Below are 20,236 nucleotides of genomic sequence, written 5' to 3' on the forward strand. Positions count from 1 at the left end.
AGGCTCCAGGCTCTGAGCTCTCAGCACAGAGCCAGATGCAGGGCTCGAACCCTCGAACCGTGAGATCATGACCTGAGCCGAAGTCGGGACGTTTAACCGACTGAGCCACCCAGGCACAGGCCATTTGGCTCTTTTCAAAGTTTGGTTTTCATTTCTCTCTTTTGCTTATGGAGATTTTGAGGGTAAGAGGGAACACTTGTGGGTAATGCAGGATTTTTGCAAGGAGGTCCTTTCTCTATTTGCCTTTTCCTAGGTTTTCCCTACAAGTTACTTGGGAATGTTTTGCAGATGCTGTGCCCTGGGGGCTCCTTCTTACACCAGCCCCAAGTCTTTGCAGAAAGCACACCACACTGGTGTCTGTCAGTCTCCCTGAAACAGGACTCAGTTCTTGGGGACTTCCAGTGCCTCTGTCTCTGACCACATCCTAAGACTAAGACAAGCCAACTGAAGCATCATGCAAACACAGGGCGATATTGCAGAACCCTAGGTAAACCAGGGCTTTGGAGAGAGGAGAAAAGACATTTGCTCCTTTTCTAGTTAACTTTTTATCTGCCCACAAAGAGCTCTGTGTGCTACCATAACGGTTTTGCCAGAATTACCTTCAATAACCCTATATGGCATTTAAACCCCACTTACATAATTCAGTTGTCTCTGTTAACATTTCGTGTGTTAATGTTTTGCTTTGCCCAACTAGAAGATGAGTACCCTGAGGGCAGGGAACACAGTTCAACGTGTGTTTTCCATAATAGCTACCTTTCTGGCTCATCTTAAATATTTAAGAAACATTGGTTGCTTGAGGGGAATTAACAAGAAAGATGCTTTTTGTTCACCTGAGAAAGGTCTCCTGGCGTTGGTTAGGTCTGAGAACCACTCCTGGGGGTGGGGGTTGTTAGGGCCAGTGGGAAGAGCTGTGTGGTGTCTTAGAGGGTTCCACCTTGTCCAGCCTTAGAATCAGCCCAGGCACTCATCTTAGAGCCCCACCTTGGATTACTGAATCAGAATTCCCAGGGCGGGGCCTGGGCCTGGCCAACAAGCACCTCAGGAGATACTCATTTGGGAAACACAAGTAGTGGAAAGTGGGAAGCACCAGGGGCTTAATCCATGCTGTCACTCACCAAGGGCCCTTACACCAATCTCTGGTTCTCAACGACCTCATCTGCACATGGGCGGTAACACAGTGCTGGGACCCAAGTAAGTACTCTTGGCTCTGAATATCACTGACATTCTGGCAAACCAGATTCAGGAGTTTAAGACATCACCTCAGGTCAGAGGCAAAGTTCTTGTGAAAGAACAGGTAAGGGCAATGAGGCACTGTTTCTCAAGATCGAGCCTCAGACCACCTGCATTAGCAGGCCCCTAGGCCCAGTCCTCAGGAGTCCTTATCTTAGAAGGCTTCGCAGGTTACAGTAAGGTTTGGGAACCTCTAGCCCAGTCTTCTTTCTCCTTTGCTTTTACCAATGAATTGGCCATTGATATGCAAGCAGCAGATGGGTGCTCTTAAGTTTTGTCAACTGGCTTTACAGCAATTACATGAAAATTACTCCCGTGAAACAATGCTCATTGCTTACTTCGGACTCAGAATTATGAGAACAGATCCTATTTTGAAGCCAGCATTTCAAGACATTTAAAGTTCTGTTTCAAAGACCAAGCATCAGAAGAGCTGCTTTATAAATTAATTGACAAGGCAGCATTGCTACTTCTGGGGAACATGGCAGAGCAAGACGGTCCTAAGGCTCACTTCGTCCCACAGATACACCTAGATAACACCCATAGCAGTATAAATAACCCAGAAAATGACCCAAAGACTGGCAGAATACTCTCCACTGCTAAATGCAGAGAAGAGGCCACCTCCAAGAGGGTAGGAAAGGTAGAGACACGGTCTAGAGCCAAACAGACCTGCAGGACCTGCAGGACTGTCCGTGGGTGGGAGGGATGCTCTAGGTGTAGAAAGGGGAGAGGAGCAAACCCCACCCAAGGCATGACGGACCACCCGGGGAAGACAAGGCAGCATTACTGACAGTGAGGCTGTTCCGGGAAGACATACCCAGTGTTTGTTGAAATGATCATTAATTAATGGCTTAAATGCTAGAAACTTAACATATGCAAACATCCATATTGTTTGAACGTCACAAGATTTTCAAGTGCTTTTGTCTGCCTACAGCTCTCACTTGCTAACGACGTAGCACAACAGCACTGGACTAAGAGGAGCGATGAGGGATTTGATAGTCACCTGTAAAATGAGAGGGCACGACAAGATCAGGCGTTCTTAAGCTAGAGTACGTGAATCATGGATGGCTGCAGGGCCTTTGGATCCTGTGAAGCCATCAACCAAACTCTACATACTAGTATATCCATTTGTCTGGGGATGGTGCCTAGCTTTTTTCAGATTCTCAGGTCCAGACCCCCCCAGGGTTTGAAAAGTACAGACTGGATTATTGCCAAGGCTTCTTCCAGCTCTAAGGTTCTAAAGAAAACCAGTATGTCAGCTCCTTTTGGAGTCTAACCTGGACGGGTCACTGACTTCACTTGGGTTTTTGAAAGCCACAGACGAGTGCTTCCTCTACACCACCTGCTCCTTCCCCAACAAAACAGGCCCTGTTGTGCAACATCCTTCACTTTGTACAAACAAGACTAGATTTTCCCCAGACAGAATGATTTAACTTGTTTTAATGTAGTCTGCTATAAAAGTGGATGAAGACTTCTGCATGGTACATTTGGCTTTACAAACGATGATTTAGTTAATGCTTGTGTTATGTGTCGCACATCCATTATGATCTGTTGAGTAGTAACACAGCTTTCACAACATGGGTTAATACCGAAATTGTGAATCATGGAACTTTTACTTAGCACACACACAATCTACAGCAAATTTAAATACTAATCTAGAATACCTAACTGGAGTATTGGATCCATTGCAATATTGTGCTTATTTATCTTAGAAGATAGGCAACTAGCAAAAATACACGTTTCTTTTGCATTTCCCCCACCCCCATATTACACTGTAAAAGAAATACATTATTCAGTGCATTTCCTAAGAAATAAACCTCCTTATAGTATTTCTCTCTCTCTATATATATATCTATGCCAAAACAAAGGAAGAGCACAATGCAACTTTTAAGATTACCATTTAAAGCAAGAGAGGTAATAAAACTCTGGGGCTACAGCCCCCTCTCCTGTTTAAAAAGTTCAGCTATTTCATCATCAACACTTCATTTGGCTATGCGTGGGAATAAAATTTCATGCATGATCGCTTTGGGCGATTTCTGAGATACCACCTTCATCATTTGGTAGATGCCCTGGGCCATTAGTAGTATTTTAATTTTTTCTGTATTGGCCTTAATCAAACCGTAAGCCCTGGAGACACCAATTGTGATTTATACATTGATTTCCATCACCTGCCTGTCCCCCCATCAATTCATATTGGATTGGGAAGAAGTAGATTCAAATTATAGCAGGGCAGGGCTTCTGGGTAGACACTGGCTAAGGAGAATGTATGTGAGGACACCAAGGCCTCTCCATCCGTGGACAAATCATATAACCACCTTGTTTGAGCTGGGTTGCAAAGTCTTGTTTGGAAGACGAGGATCCTCATTATATTCTATAGCCTCTGTCAGCTGTACTAGCCTACAAGTTGGAGAGTGGAGGTGTCTGTCCTCACAAACTCACAACGATGCAAATGCTGGAAGTTTCTAGAACGAATGAGGTTGCAACTTGTCAGCTTCTGAGCTAAACCCAGCTGCATAAGTGTTTAACCAGAAGTTTAAAATTGTTTTTTAATCTGTTTTGATATTTAAAAATGAGAATGTTTCTATGAAAATCTGGCTTTCCCCCAAATTTGAGGAGCTGGTAACCCTGGGCTAACACTATCGCACGGCAGCAAGCAGCTGGAGCTCAACAGGGGTGGCCCTTTCCTTTCACAGGGGGCCTGGGCACTTCCGTTTGCTACAGCTCCCCCTCTCCTGGCTGTCTTACAGCGCTTGATTGAGTGACCTGTTTCACTCATTCATTTGGCCAGTGGAGTTTTGTGATGCTGGGGTGAGTTTGGCTCTGGTTTTTCGTGATGCTGAAGACCTGACTTCATTTGGAATTTCCCCACGTCCCTGTGGACAAGATTCCTCCTTTGACTGATTGGGTCCCAGCTGCATCTAGTTGCTGTGACAGGTAATCTTAATGTGCATGTCTACTCGTCCTTTATGCTATATTGCAAACTCCAAAGATAGAATCACGCTAATATTTATGTGTTTAAGTGTGTGTATGTTAAACACGTAAAGGGGTGTGTATCTATACATATATATATGTATATGTATGTGTGTGTGCGTATATGTGTATATATATATATATATATATACGCACACACACACATTCTTCCATTTAGGGAAAAGTTAATTTGGTTCCACAGATATAGACACCAAGTGTTGGCAGCTCGGAGAAGTGTAATAATATTGGTAAAACCTGTATAATTCTGACTTATAATATTACAAAGAGAGTGACTTTTCAGTTATTGCTTTTTGATTACAGAATAAAGATCTCATTCTGTTGAAAAACTTTTATACAGAATGAGTAGCCATTTTCTATTCAAGTAATAGCGATTGGAATCAGAAGTTCCTTACACAACAGTAGATGCCCGAAGACATTTTTTGAAAGGAGATGTGATTTCATTCCATTCAAGAATTTATGCAGGAAACTGGGAGTGACTTAATTTTTCAGAAGTACAAGAAAACCGGCACCCCAGCTGCTTACTGCTCAGGAGGGTTTCTCAAGGGCTCTATAAAGCTCAGCTTTGTGGGGAGTCCACAACCACCTTCAGGATTCCCATCCTACTGATGCAGCCTTGTTTCTGGACACAGAGCTTATATTAAAAACAGCAAAAGAGGATTAAAAGCAGTGTTGGTTTTTAACATTCAGGATTCACGGAGGACCTCATTTTCTGCAATTAGATGATCCATTTTGTGTTTTCGCTGCAGAATCACATTCATATGGCAGTCTTATTTCAGGCACTTTTTAAACACGTTCATCTGGAATAAAAATTTACACGAACCACTTTCTGCATAATTCAAAATGAGTGTTGAGTGATTCTAGTCCCAAAATAGCAAATCACCACCTGGTACTCAATTAGCTTTCTCCATCACAACAGGTCGGTGACTGCCGAGCTGGAGATGTCTTTGAGGTGCCCTTCCCGCGTTAGTACAAAGGTGTGAGTCATACAAATCCAAACTACTTGGTTTCTACTTAAAAAAATACAAAAAGGTAAAACACACTAAATGTATTATACAGATGGTTTCAGCTACTATCAAAATAAATAACATGATCTGACTCAACGGTTTGACTCTGAGCTCTTGGACGAAATCTGGTGGAATGTCAGACGTGGAGCCTCCCGCTAGGGACTAGCTGCTGGTAGGCAGAAGGATCTCGACGTCCTTGCCGTTAGCCACAACGGCATTTGAACAGCAGCTGCCGGCTAGGTCTTCTGCGGCGGCCAAGGAGGAGGCCTGGGAAGGGGTTTTGGTCAATGGAGTGGTAGTGGATGGAGAGGGAGTGAGGCCCGGTTTTTTGGGTGGGATGGGAGGCGGGTGTCCTCTCTCAGCTCTGGGGATGGTGGGGGACTTGATCCCTGGAGACAGAGGGCTCAGTGGACTGGACACTTTCCCTGGAGTAGGGGAATGGCTGGTGTCCCCTCTCGAGGTGGCAGTGCTGGCCAGATTCCGATAGTCTGTGCCAAAGGGAGAGCTGTTGGGGGAGACGGGCTTGATCGGCCCTTGCTGGCTAGTGAACCTGGAGAGCACCTGAGTGACTGTGTTGCGGGCCTGCTGCTTGGCGGCAGAGTTGTCTATGAGCGTGGGAGACAGGTCCCTGGATGGAGGGCTCTGCAGACCACTGGCCTGTTGGTCCTGATCTGCTTGGGACTGAAATTTGTGCCGCGCTGCATGGAACCGCTGGTTGATCCCTACTTGGTAGGATGACTGGTAGCCAGGGCTGCTGGCTGAGGACCCCAACAAGCGCTTAGTTAGCACCGGGGAGGAACAAGGAGAGGATGTGAGAGAGGAGGAGGCGGTGCTGCTGGGAGACAGCGAGCCCCCGCTGGACGGGAGGTGACCAGGTGCTGGGACAGGAGTCTCAATTCCCACAGGACACCCGCCATTCTCCACTGCTTTCTCTTGGGCCAACCCCACAGACCTCTCTCGTGGAGGCACTTGGTTTTCCACACTGCTGCCTGTAACCGACTCCTTGGCAGTTTGTATCTCGGGCTCCAAATGGCCGTTGGTTTTTGCATAAGAGTAAGTAGGAGTGGTGGGGCCAGGCATCCCAGTGGTCAGCACCTTGGCTACGTTGCTCCCGTGGGTTCTTTCTGCCTGGAAACCTTCCGTTTGGCAAAATACAGACACCAGCACAGGAGACTCAGTCGCTGTGCCCTTAGATACGGTTACCGGTTTCTTGGATTGCTCAGTAGGGCTACTATGCTGGTGAGAAGCCTCCAGATCCTTCACGATCTTCTTCAAACTTTCCATCTCTTCTTTTAGAGTTCTGGTCCGGTTCTCTTCTCGGTTCAGTTTTGCCCTCAGCTGCTCTCTTTCGATGTCGAACTCAGACAGCTGCTTCTCCACCTGGGCTTCTGTCTGCAAGCCTCGCTTCCGCTCCGCGGCCAGCTCTTCCTCCAGCTGGCTCACCCGGCTCTTCTCCTTCTCCAGTTTCCGGCTCAGCTCTCCCGCCCTCTGCCCCTCCTCGGCTGCCTTGCTGGTGGCTTTCTTGCACTCGAGCACCAGCACGGACGAGAGCTGCTTGTGGCGGGAGCGCTCCTCCTCCAGCTGACTGGACAGCTTCTTCTGCTCCTTCTCAAACTTTTTCACTTGGGACTTCTCAAATTCCAGCTGGAAAAGAAGGCCGCCATACATGGTGATTAGAGTAAGAAAATGAAGAGATAACGCTGCAAAACTACTCTCCAGGCGAGTGTCCTGGCTAGCTCTTCTCTGGCACGTGGTCTGCCACGGATGCCATGTGCTTAGCTCCAGTATTTCTGAAGTCTTACAGTCCCTCCCACGGAAATGGACACGCTACGGCTTAATCTTTCCCTGATGGTCGAGGAGGCACTTCTGGTTCCTGTACTGTTATCGGCAGGAATATGAGCCATCATCTGTGTTTTAGGTCTGTGGAGCGCTCAGAAGATTGGAACCCACCGATACAGAAAACAGGAAGCCATATACACCAGGTTTCGCGCTGAATGCTGATGAAAACAGAACGATTTATTGATTTTAACTCTGGTAGAGTGAACACACAGTGTTCTGTGTGTCTCAGGTGTACAATATAGCGATTCAACACTTCTACATGTTACTCGGGGCTCATCACTTTGAAAGCTTTGGCAATCATTCTTTCTGGTCTTAAAAAAGAATAGTTGCATTTAAACGCTACTTGTTATGCAAATGTTAGTCTATTCTAATTATCATCCCAACCCTATTTAAGGCAGAGAAACTCTGACCAAGAGGGAAAGTGTTGATGGAACCCTATTAGTCAGTGTTTTTCAAACTCTGAGACCCAATGGATGAGGAAACTAATCTCATGAGCCATGATCAAAATTTAAAAAAAAAAAAAAAGAATGGTTATTGTAACCAGTAAGGGTTATATGGGATTTCATCAGATTTTTGTTTTAGGCATGTGTTTATGTATGTATATATATTGGGCTGTGATATAAAATGTATTTCTTACCAGGATTCCTAGGTCAAAATACTTGAGAGTTTGAAGCTAGTGTTCCCAGAGTACATTTTATAGAATGACAGTCCCACAGTGAGTGATCTATGTCAAAACAAGATTCCATGAAAACATAGATTTGCTAAACTCAGAATACCCTATCTTGTTCTTAAGACTCACAATGTGCTTTTCTGTACTACAGGGTCCAACAAATTGAATTAGAAATCTATTTAACTTTGTTTAATCCAGTAATTCCCAGATTTGACCACAAAGCCCTTTCTTTTTGAGCAACACTAATTTCCACCCTGCAGAACGATCTTTGAGAAATGCTATTCCAGGCAAATGGTGTTGTGAGCCCCTCCACCTAACTACCTGCTGGGTCAGCCGCTCTCTCTCCTTCTCCAGCATGTAGGTGACATCATCTCCTTCAGCTGTGTCCTGTGCGTGCCTCTGCCTTTCTTCCTCAAGGTCTAGGATCACCTTTAAAGAATTAAAAAATAATAATATCCAAATAGCAGGGAAACACACTTGTAATACAATTAAATACTAAGTGCCTATCTAAGCACTTAAGATAGTTCTAGAGATCAATCAGTCCATCCCAGTCAGGGCCATCAAGGATCACATTATCTAGCAGGGTAAAAGAGATGTCAGCTATGTGCTAGAAAACAGTAAGATCTATGCTTTACTTCAACATGCACAAAATGGCATGTATATAGAAGAGAGCACCTAATTAGCTATAGGGATTGAGAAGGTTTCCAAGGATGCAGTTTGCTCTGATTAGGGGATGGGTGTGGGTGACAAAGCAAGGCAGGACCATGGAAAGCTGTAAGCTGAAAGCTGACATCTTTCCCTCAAGCTCAAATCACTGTGCCTTGCTTAGGCAGTAATACACATTTTATATACAGTTAGCTAAGAGGTGGAAAGACTCTCCGAGTTCTTCGTGCATGTAAAAAGGCTCAACACTTGGGATCTTATGTGTAGATTTTTCACAAGGCCTCTGATTAACCTGCCTACCCCATTCCACTTATCCTGGCACCAAAGGATTAAGCCCAATTTGGAGGCAAATACTGCACAAATTTAAAGGGACATTTCCCTACAAATCAAAACCACATTGAGATACCACCTCACACTGGTCAGAGTGGCTAAAATTAACGACTCAGGAAACAACAGATGTTGGCGAGGATGTGGAGAAAGGGGAATCCTCTTGCACTGTTGGTGGGAAAGCAAACTGGTACAGCCGCTCTGGAAAAGTATGGAGGTTCTTCAAAAAATTAAAAATAGAACTATGCTACGATCTAGTAATAGCACTACTAGGAATTTATCCAAAGGATACAGGAGTGCTGTTTCGTAGGGGCACATGTACCCCAATGTTTATAGCAGCACTTTCAACAATAGCCAAATTCTGGAAAGAGCCCAAGTGTCCATCAACTGATGAATGGATAAAGAAGATGTGGGTGGTTTATATATACAATGGAATACTACTCAGCAATGAGAAGGAATGAAATCTTGCCATTTGCAAAAACATGGATGGAATGGAGGGTATTATGCTCAGTGAAGTAAGTCAGCCAGAGAAGGACAGATACCATATGTTTTCATTCATATGTGGGCTCTGAGAAACTTAACAGAAGACCATGGGGGAGGGGAAGGAGAAAAACAGTTTCAAACAGAGAGGGAGGGAGGTGAGCCATAAAAGACTCTTAAATACAGAGAACAAACTGAGGGTTGATAGGGAGTTGGGGGAGAGGGGAAAATGGGTGACGGGCATTGAGGAGGCATTTGTTGGGAGGAGCACTGGGTGTTGTATGTAAGCGATGAATCATGGGAATCTACTCCCAAAGCCAAGAGCACACTGTATACACTGTATGTTAGCTAACTTGACAATAAACTATATTAACAAAAAAAAAAAAAATAAAGTACAGAGTAAAAAAAAATAAAGGGACATTTCCCACATAATCCTACCTATAACTGCAATATTCTGAAAGGCAAGGGATTTCCTAGCAGCTTCTGCTCCTCCTTCAGAGGTGCCTTGGCCCAGACCTCTAAGACAGAGCACTGTCCTCCCCACGACCATTTCTCATCCTATCTCTTCACTAACGGAGGGAGAAAAGTTTCTGGCACATGAAACTCCTCTTTAAACACAAAATGTTTTCATTTACCAAAATGAAAACATCTTGGTATACTTCCTTCCAATTAAAAAAAAAACCCTAACTTGGGCAACTGGCTGGATCAGTCAGTAGAGCATTGGATTCTTGACCTCGGGGTTGTAAGTTCGAACCCCATGTTGGGTGTGGGTGTGGAGATTACCTAAAAATAAAACAAAACAAAACAGGGGCGCCTGGGTGGCTCAGTCAGTTAAACGTCCGACTTTGGCTCAGGTCATGATCTCACAGTTCGTGAGTTCGCGCCCTGCGTCAGGTTCTGTGCTGACAGCTCAGAGCCTGGAGCCTGCTTCAGATTTGATGTCTCTCTCTCTCTCTCTCTCCCCAAAATAAATCTACATTAATAAAAAAAATTAAAAAACAAAACAAAAACAACTTCTAACTTTTCAATTTAGTAGAAAGACAAGCTTTTGGCTACGGGTGGTAGATCATCTCCTTTCCCTTTGGAGAGCCCTCTAAAATTATAGAAATGGAATGAAAAGATAAACACCCACAAAGACAGACTGGAGCAGACAAGAAATGTTAAAGGAGGGAAGGAGGCAAGAGGTGGTGGCTCCTTTGGTGTGGGGGAGGAAGCTGATTCGCCCTGCAAGGCCCCAAAGAGGTGTGGAACCTGAAGGCGGCAGGTGCTGCTGAGGAGAGGTCAGATGAGGGATAGGAAACAAGAAGATTGGCTCAAAATCTGTATTTTCCAGGAGTTATTTGTCCCTTCCACCTGATTCTTGTACAAAGAGTATTAGGTGTCTACTGACCAGGCATTAGGCAGATGTTTATCCTCAGAGGAAACTGAATGTGACAGTCTCAGGATTTGGGACTAGCAGATACGACCGAGAGTGAGTAAGGAAAGGGGATTGTTTGTTTTGGGAAGGTGGTAGGGTGGAAAGGGAGGCAAGATGCAAGATAAATCTGCACCTATAATGAGAGGAAGCAATTTAAGTGTCAAGAATTGATAAGGGGGTGGGGGTGCCCGGGTGGCTCAGTGATTGAGCATCCAACTCTTGATTTAGGCTCAGGTCATGATCTTGCAGTTCGTGAGTTCAAGTCCAGCATTGGGCTCTGTGCTGATAGCATGGAGCCTGCTTGGGATTCCCCCTCTCCCTCTCTCTCTCTGCCCCGCTCCCTCTCTCTCTCTTTCTCTCTTACTCTCTCAAAAATAAATAAACAAACATTAAAAAAAAGAATTGATAAGGAGGGAATGGTATACCATTTAGAAATATGGAATTTACCAACCAAAATAAATGGTCAAAAGGAAAAAAGTGTTGTCTCTGAATATTGAGGAGAAGAAGGAATGGGGAGAGGTGGATCAGGGAACTCTGTGTTTCATAATAAGCAGAGTAACCATATAATTTACTGTTCAAACCACAACACTTCTGAGAGTCAAAGGGGGTATTCTTAATGACTATCCCAAGGCGACAGACAACAACTGGGACTCTCTCAGGCAAACAGGGCCAATAAACACTCTAATTATAAGCCCCTAGGTACTACTGAATTTGTAACAAAGTCAGTGTTTTACTTTGATAAAACACTTAAAAAAGACAGGTGGTTGATTTAAAATATTTGACACTCATTTAAAGGAACTTATGTTGAAATATAGTATTAAAGAATTTTGAATTATTTTCAACTTCTTTCTCTCCCTAATCACCTAGAGCCACAAATCATCCCAACACCACACCTTTCATGGGCATCATGGTCAGCCAGCCATTCAGCACAGTTCAACTGCTTCATGGAGGAAAGGGGAAAAAGGCCTGCCTATCAGACAAGGATGCTGTGAAGCCTTTTGTAGAAGATTATGTAAAAGCCCCCCAAATTTAGGCAACTAACCCAAACGCACTGATACATTTAAAAAAATTTTTTTACTGTTTATTTATTTTTGAGAGAGAGAGAGAGAGAGAGAGAGAGAGAGAGCGAGCATGAGCGGGGAAGGCGCAGAGAGAGAGAGGGAGACACAGAATCCGAAGCAGGATCCAGGCTCCCAGCTGTCAGCACAGAGCACGGGGCTCAAACTCACAGACCATCACCTGAGCCGAAGTCAGACACTCAACCGACTGAGACACCCAGGCGCCGCCCCCACCCCGCCCCCCCACCACTGATACATTTTAAATTGGGCATAAATGTCTTTAGTTCACTTCATTCTAGACCAGAGGTTAAACTCTTCTGTGTCCCGGACAATTCTGAGAATTCAATTAAAGATATGGGAAAAAATTCACATTCTACAAAAATGCATAAACTTTTGGCATTCTGTATATTTTCTGGAGGATCATGGAACATCTGAGGCCCATCCATGGTTAAGAATCTCTACTCTGGCCTTTCATTTGGACACTGTGAAGAGTAAGAAAAATCATGGGCAAGACCTATGCTGAAGCAATCTGTCAGGTGCGTTTTAAGCAGATGGCTCTCTAATGCAGGCAATCATAAAAGTAAACTAAAGTTCATCAATTTGCAGCCACTGACCCCATTTTTCAGAATAAAATGTTTCCTGCTAGATGTGTTGATGTCTCCCTTGCTGGTATAAATCTAAACCAATACTTTTAGAAAATGTAGATTTTAGCCAAGCACCTTTTACAGGCCAGATTTCAGCAGTAAATGACAGGTTGGGGAATAAAATCATAAGCATTAGAATTCCAATGAGATGAGGTAGAGGAAAGCACAGGTCTGCCTTCCTAGCTTGGGGCTGTAAGACCGGGAGCCAAACACACACACACACACACACACACACACACACACACACACACACACACTTTCCTAATAGGTTCGAACAGCTTTAAAGTAAACAATCCTAGGGACTGTTTATCATTTTACGAAAAGTAAAATGCAATGAAACTCAAAAGTAGGAACACGTGAAAATAATCTATTGGCTTCCATGTTTATAGTCAGGTAAATTCTCTCCCTCATCCAGCATTCCCCAAATACCTGCTCATCTTGTTATTTATCACTTAAGTAAGCAAATAGGGAACACTCTGTTCACCTACAAGCTTGGTCAGACCCGTTTGTTGCCAAAGTCTGGACGATCAAGAGCTGAAAAAACATAGCCAGTGTTTTGGAGTGTCATATCAAGAAGGAATGCCGTCTTTAGTAATGTGTCTGGCATCCTCCCTAAATTTAACATTTTGAATAACTTATGTTTTCTTTCTGATCTCTTGGCTCCGGGGTAAGCTGCGGGGCTTTTGACACCCGGGAGACCTCCCAGCTGACTTACTGTGGAAACTGGCAGCTGACAAGAAAGTATCTGGTATTATTTATCAAGTCTTCCTAAGAGTTTATGTAGCACAGGTCAGCTGGGTGAACCCACCTTCCGGTGCCTGCTCTCGGCCGCGGCCAGCTGGGACAGCATGCGTTCCTGCATGTTCTTGCATTGCTTCATCACCACCTTAAGAACAGAGAGTGGGTTTGTGCAGACCGGCTGCTTCTCGCCATCATTTTTCTCCTTCAGTGTTTCAAAGTCTCTCTGCAGGGCCATTAAAGGATCACTGATGTTGTATTTTCCATAGCGTTCTTCAATGAAAGTATCCCTGTGTTGGGCCTGGGAAAGAGACAAACATCAGCATTTTGCTTTTTAAAACTATTGCGGAGGGAGAATTGCTAGTTGTTACACATTAAAGGTGGTGGTGGTAGTATGAATGGAACCTGCTGACTACAGATCTCATTGGTGCTTGAGCCATCTGAACGTCGAAACAACAGTGGAGAGGGGGCACGGTATAACATTAACGAGGACAATTACTTATGTAGAGCTAACTATGCATTAGACATTGTTGTAAGGATTTATATTCACATTAGATTATTTAAATTTTATAAGCCTATAAGGCAGGGCTATCATTTTCAATTTGCAGGTGAGAAAATTATTAAACAGTGGCCAAGTAACCTGTTCCAGGTTACTCATTTAGCAAGTGGTCAGAAGTAGGATTTAGGGGCGCCTGCATGGCTCAGTTGGTTAAGCATCCGATTTCAGCTTGGGTCATGGTCTCACGGTCTGTGAGTTTGAGCCCCGTGTCGGGCTCTGTGCTGACAGCTTGGAACCTGGAGCCTGCTTTGGGTTCTTTGTCTCCCTCTCTCTCTGCCCCTCCCCCATTCACACTCTGTCTCTCTTTCAAAAATGAGTAAATGTTAAAAAAAAAAAATTTTTTTTTTAAAGCAGTAGGATTTAAATCCAGGCAGCTTGGCTCTAACGTCTATGTCCTTAACCACCACGCTACTGCCTCTGCTTATGAATGCTTGTACTACCAGCAGGTAGTTTATGAGTTTACATATTTAGGGATGTAACAAGGCAGTTGTAGATAAGTAAAGGACACTAAAAGTGTTTTCACATTATGACTATTTGTGATTTGAACACTCAGTTATTGGTGGGTCAAGAGGGTGGAGGCACTCACAACCAGGTGCAGACAAAATCCCTTCTACCTGCTGCCAAATTCTACCCTTTCCTCTAGTCTCTGTTCAGCTGCTATCTGCCACCTTCCTTTTTGTCCCCCTCAGGCTTGGTGGGCTTCAGGCTTGAGAGAGAAGGTGTGTAGGGAATGGGGGCTGAAATCTGCTTTAGGGCCTGGGTTGCCAAGTTGGGTCCAAGGATCAGGAAGGGAGTAGAAAGATAAGTCTTTGGCTTCCCTATTCTCTCAGCTTTACTAGGAGGGACCTGAAGTCATTACTTCATAAGAGCATCATAGATTACATGCAGGTAACAGAGTGACATTAACAATTCCTTTACTACACACACTTGGAAACGTTTCCTGGGACATTTTACAACCAAAAGCAAAAATGAGGTGTTAATACAGCATTGAGGAAACTTTCTCAAAAACCACAGCAAAGTACTATATAATTTAAGCTTTCAAATGAAGTCTAGTCATAAAAACTACTGTCATTTATCAATGTTTAGAAATTATTTCATCAGAAGCAGGTTTTCTTTCTCTTTTCTTCTTCTTTATTTTTAGGAGCTAGGTTTTCTTACCACCATCATCCACAAAGAGGAAATCATTTGAAAAAAAAGGGAAATTCAGGGGCGCCTGGGTGGCTCAGTCGGTTGCGCGTCCGACTTCGGCTCAGGTCACGATCTCACAGTTCGTGGGTTCGAGCCCCGCGTCGGGCTCTGTGCTGATGGCTCAGAGCCTGGAGCCTGCTTCGGATTCTGTGTCTCCCTCTCTCTCTGCCCCTCCCCCCACTTGTGCTCTGTCTCTCTCTGGCTCTCAAAAATAAATAAATGTAAAAAAAAAATTAAAAAAAAAAAAGGAAATTCACAATTCAATGGCTATGCTTAAAAAACAAAACAAAACAGAAAACAACCCCCCCCCCGACAATAAAGCAAAATGGGGTTTAATACAGAAGAATGTTTCAGTGCGGAAAAGGTGATGCTTCCTTCGTTAGACTATCCAAGTTCAAGATCCAGGAATCACTTAGCCTTATGCTCTAAATTGTGTTGGTATCACCTGGCAACTGTTCAAAGCAGCGTTAGAAGCCCTGTATTTTACTTCCAGCTTGACTACAACCATTTTAAATGATGACATTATTGGGGTATTTGGATAATACTGGTATACTGAAAATATTCAGAGCCAAAGAAATTCTGTTCCTTTAAGGTACCATCTCAAGATAACCACCTTCCTGACCATACTACAGGTTTGTGTGCATGCACGAGTGTGCGCGTGTAAGCATGTGAATTAAAGGGGTAAAGATTTGAAAGATTGAGTCCAAGACAGAATCCTAGTTTTTCAGCTCCCAATTAAAAAGCAAATCCTCAGTAAAATTTTGAAATAGTCTCTCTACCATTTTAGGATGGAGAAAGACAAGACCAATTCCTGAACTGGCTATTTTTACTTTTTAAGTCATGGTGAGAACAAAACAGAAAAGGCTGGTTTTTAGTTACACTTTTAAAAGAAATAGTGTCAAACAGCAGGGACTCATCAATGTTTTCCTTTCACTAAGAACATCTGTTTAAGTTGAGTGGTGCTTGGGTGGCTCGGTTGGTTAAGTGTCCGACTTTGTCTGACTTTGGCTCTGGTCATGATCTTGCAGTTCGTGAGTTCAAGCCTTGCATCAGGCTCCGTGCTGTCTGCACGGAGCCCACTTTGGATTCTCTGTCTCCCTCTCTCTCTGCCCCTCCCCTGCTCGCACTCTCTCTCTCAAAAAAATAAATAAACATTGGGCGCCTGGGTGGCTCAGTCAGTTGAGCGTCCGGCTTCGGCTCAGGTCATGATCTCAAGGTTCGTGAGTTCAAGCCCCGTATCAGGCTCTGTGCTGACAGCTCAGAGCCTGGAGCCTGCTTCAGATTCTGTGTCTCCCTCTCTCTCCCTGCCCCTCCCCCACTAATGCTCTGTCTCTCTCTCTCAAAAATAAACATTAAAAATAAATAAACATTAAAAAAACAAAAAAGAAGAACATCTGTGTTGAGTTTTATACCTCAAACTTGAGATTGACAACCTAGCTATTAATGTCCTAAGGCAAATCCAGGTTCAGAAAAATGTTTAGACAAAAGAAGAGGAAAAAAACCTTTAAAAAGTTGAAATTCCACTGTTCTTACTGCACATTGTTTTATTCATGATTTCCATTTCTGTCTGATTAGTGATGGTAACGAAATGATTATTAGTACTGAAATTGGTTTAGTAGGGCAGAAAGGCAAACGTAAACCTGAATATTTCTATGGCTTTCTCCTTTTCAGAATAGCAGAGAAGAAAAAGTGGGATGGGAGAGCAGAGCTGGAGTACGATTCGTGACCTTGACAGATTTGCTGAGAAGCTGTCTCTCAGGTTTGAGTATATAGTTAACTAATCCCTGAAAACATGACTTTAAAAAACCCACACTGTTATTATCCAGTATAATTAATAAGCATCACTGAGTTACAAGTCCTAGACGAGGAGCTTCTTTGGTAAGGTCTCAGACTTCTCTGAGAACAGCTGTTACCCTGTCTGTTTTCTCTTGAAGTACTTCCCAGCAATTCCATAATCGCTTGCATGGTAATTACAAGTTATACAAAATTGGTGGCTTTGCACATAAATGAAAAGAATCTGTGGAATAATCTAAAAAAGCCTCCTTGTCACAAAACAATTCTTGTAGGCAGGTTCTACTATGGGGCCCAGATATGGGAAAAGTGAATTCGAAGTCTGTATTTATTATACCAAACACTGGAGTAGAAAATGGGGGAATACGGTCTTTTTCAGCCAACTCAATGCCTCAGTCAGGTAAGTGGTATGGATGACAGGTTTAATAGAACAATTAACCAAAAATAGATGTTAAGAATTGAAGAATGAAACAGCTTTACTGGAGGTGTGTACTAGGTATGTATTCCTGCCTAACAAACCACTCCCAAATGTAGCAACTCAAATAGTAAACGTTGTTGTTGTTGTTGTTTTTAAATCTCACACAGTTTCTGAGGGTCAGGAATCTGGAAGGGGTTAAGCTGGGTGGTTCTGGCTCTGTGTCTCATGAGGCTGTAGTCAAGTTGTTGTCCGGGGCTGCAATCATCCAAAGGCACAACTAAGGCTGGTGCATCTACTTTCCAGCTTATTCACATGGCTGTTGGCATAGGCTTTGGTTCCTTGCAGTGTGCTGGCTTCCCACAGAGCAAGTGACATGACAGAGAGAGAGGGAAGAGAGGGAGAGACGGAGATGGACATGCGAGTATCTTTTAGAACTTAACCTCAGAAGTGACATACCATCACTTCTGATGTATTCCATTGGTCACACAGACCCACCTGGTACACGTGGGAGGAGACTGCACAAAGGGTATGAATATCAGGAGGTGGGGTCATTGGGGGCCCTCTTGGAGGCTGGTTACCACAAGGGGAATGACTAGATATGCTACCTCTATTGTTTACATCTCAAGTCAAAATTTAGAGACCAAGTATCTACTAAGTACTAAAAACTGTCAAGGCTGAGTTTTAATACTCTAATGATATTTCAGCTATTTTATAAGAAATTTTAAATGATCTGGATTGGAGTTTTTGGAGGAGGAATTCAGTAACATAGCTAAAATCAATCAATTTCTGCAATTTCATTATTTTCACTTCACTGACAACATGTATTTTAACTGAAGAGAAATTTCTACATTGTCGGAAAACATAATGGTCTTTAATTTCAGACAACAGGAAGATAATTGGCTGGTTAGACAGATTCACTGATAAAAGGTATTACTACAGCAGACAAAACATACAGTCATCTGTTACTCATTTTTCCTGTCATAGGCGGAATGAAACACACCAATACTGAAAGCTTAAAGTAAAATCATATAATGTCCTTGGAGCCTGCCATGCTTGCTCTCTAAAATTATCAGCTTTGCTATGATAAACTTCAAAAAGAAATATGAAGCAGTCACCTCCTCTCCCCTCCCCAAGATTATTTATACTATTTTAAATATATATATTATACATTTTATCATATATAATAATGTACATAAATAGTATAATACAACACATGAAAATAATACTATATATATGGCATAATAGCATACTATTATAGTAATATATAAGTGTGTATGTTGGTATCTATCTATCTATACATTTTTTTCCAATCTTAAAATAGGAAATCATTATTCTTTGGATGATAATCACCAACATAAAGGATGGTTCCATATCAAAAAGTGAAGATAAGGCCTACTTAACTGGGGGTTTACATTCAAGTATGAGTTTTATTTAAGACTCAGGCTGGAACCCTAAATGGATTAGGATACATCTTTGCAATTTATTGCCAATTCTGAAGTGATCAGCAATATAAACTTTGTGCCTTTAAAAATATCTGAATACCTCCATTGCCAGAGACCAGAAAGACCAAAGAACATGATTCCAGGATGGTTTTAATTAATGCTACAACAAAAGCATGTTAAAACTATCCTTTTCAGGGGTGCCTGGGTAACTTCAGTCAGTTAAGCCGGCTCTTGATTTAGCTCAGGTCATGGTCTCATGGTTCATGGGATTGAGACCCACGTCAGACTCTGCACTCACAATGTGGAGCCTGCTTGAGATTCTTTCCCCTGCCCTCTCCTTCTGCCCCTCTCTGCTTGTTTGCTCTCTCAGAAATAAATAAAGAGATAAATAAATAGATAGTAAAAATATATTTTAAAAAGCTATCCTTTTCAAATTTAAGTTGAATCTACTAATTTTCAAATAATTTATACTCTGGAGTCCCTGATAAATTATAAGTAGCTGCATGAATAACTGGAAATAAAGAAACCATTCTGGATAAAGATGATAACATTACAAGTACACCCTTTATTTTAGAAGTTCCTCTTACTTACTGAAAGAAAACTGGATTTCAGTGTTTGACAATATTAATAAAAGAGAAGTTAGCCACATCTGAATTAAACTTTAATTTTTGGAAAATGGTACAGAATTGAACATGAAAACTTCCATGATTTAAAAAATACTTCTGACATATTATTGAAAACCCATTAATCCACTTAACCATAAATGCTATTTTCTCAAATCTAGCCTTTCTACACATTTATTTTCTTTACTAACTTTTGGCTTTGGAGTCTAACATAACTGGCATTGTTATCCGGGCTCTACTAATTTCTGTCTGTTTACCTTCAGCAATTCCCTTAACTTCTCTGTACCTCAGATCCCTCATCTGTAAAATAAGGGCAACATTCTACCTATAGGTTTATTGTAAAAATTAAATGAGTAATACAGAATGCTTCCTGTAAGTACCTGGCACATAGTAAATACTATAAATAGAAATTAATTTTTCGGGGCGCCTGGGTGGCGCAGTCGGTTAAGCGTCCGACTTCAGCCAGGTCACGATCTCATGGTCCGTGAGTTCGAGCCCCGCGTCGGGCTCTGGGCTGATGGCTTGGAGCCTGGAGCCTGTTTCCGATTCTGTGTCTCCCTCTCTCTCTGCCCCTCCCCCGTTCATGCTCTGTCTCTCTCTGTCCCAAAAATAAATAAACGTTGAAAAAAGAAAAAAAAAAAAAAAAAAAAAAAGAAACTAATTTTTCAATAACCAAGTTTAGAGTATAGATTTTCCTTTTAGACCCAATGACTAAACCCACTCCTGGAGGTTTTAAATCCTGGAGATTTAAGATTCTGTAAAACTGGACTAAGCCAGGAAATCTTCATTAAAAGCAAAACAAAATTCACCAATCCCCAGATAACTCCAAAGTAATACATCACTAAAAATATATTGGGAACCTGAATAACCATTAACAGTATTTATTTAGTAATTAATCCTGAACTGCTATGTGACATTTTATGTAATATCGTCAGTTGGTATTTATCTTCTGCATTATGATTAAACATTTCTCATTTTTCTGTCTTTTTTTTCTTCCTGCCTAGACTGTAATGACTCAAAGGAAAAAGCATTCCTCATACATCTTTCTTCTTCCTATATCCTATATTTCCACTCAAGCCCAAAACATTTAACAGATGTTCACTTTCCAGCTTTTTCCTGATGTCTCAGCTTCTCCTTGCTCTTATCATAGTTAGTGA

The 20,236-nt window shown here is 42.6% G+C and overlaps 2 protein-coding genes across 6 annotated transcripts in view; one reads left to right on the forward strand and one right to left on the reverse strand.

The window, feature by feature from the left end:
* Positions 1-20,236, forward strand: part of ST7L (suppression of tumorigenicity 7 like) — a 219,636-nt gene that overhangs the window by 119,102 nt on the left and 80,298 nt on the right. For all 4 annotated transcript variants that reach the window (XM_047869329.1, XM_047869327.1, XM_047869325.1 and 1 more), the window contains exon 15: positions 16,477-16,564. In XM_047869329.1, coding sequence (XP_047725285.1) covers positions 16,477-16,564 — 88 coding nt within the window. The remainder of the gene's footprint in view (positions 1-16,476; positions 16,565-20,236) is intronic.
* The window catches only part of CTTNBP2NL (CTTNBP2 N-terminal like), a 52,962-nt gene continuing 35,362 nt past the window's right edge, over positions 2,637-20,236 (reverse strand). For both annotated transcript variants that reach the window (XM_047869323.1, XM_047869324.1), the window contains exons 4-6: positions 13,129-13,359; positions 8,053-8,160; positions 2,637-6,866 (exon numbers count right to left, since the gene is read on the reverse strand). In XM_047869323.1, the coding sequence (XP_047725279.1) occupies positions 5,385-6,866; positions 8,053-8,160; positions 13,129-13,359 (1,821 nt within the window). In that variant the 3' untranslated portion in view covers positions 2,637-5,384. The remainder of the gene's footprint in view (positions 6,867-8,052; positions 8,161-13,128; positions 13,360-20,236) is intronic.

The sequence above is a fragment of the Prionailurus viverrinus genome, chromosome C1 (genome assembly GCF_022837055.1).
Source record: "Prionailurus viverrinus isolate Anna chromosome C1, UM_Priviv_1.0, whole genome shotgun sequence".
NCBI lineage: Eukaryota > Metazoa > Chordata > Mammalia > Carnivora > Felidae > Prionailurus > Prionailurus viverrinus.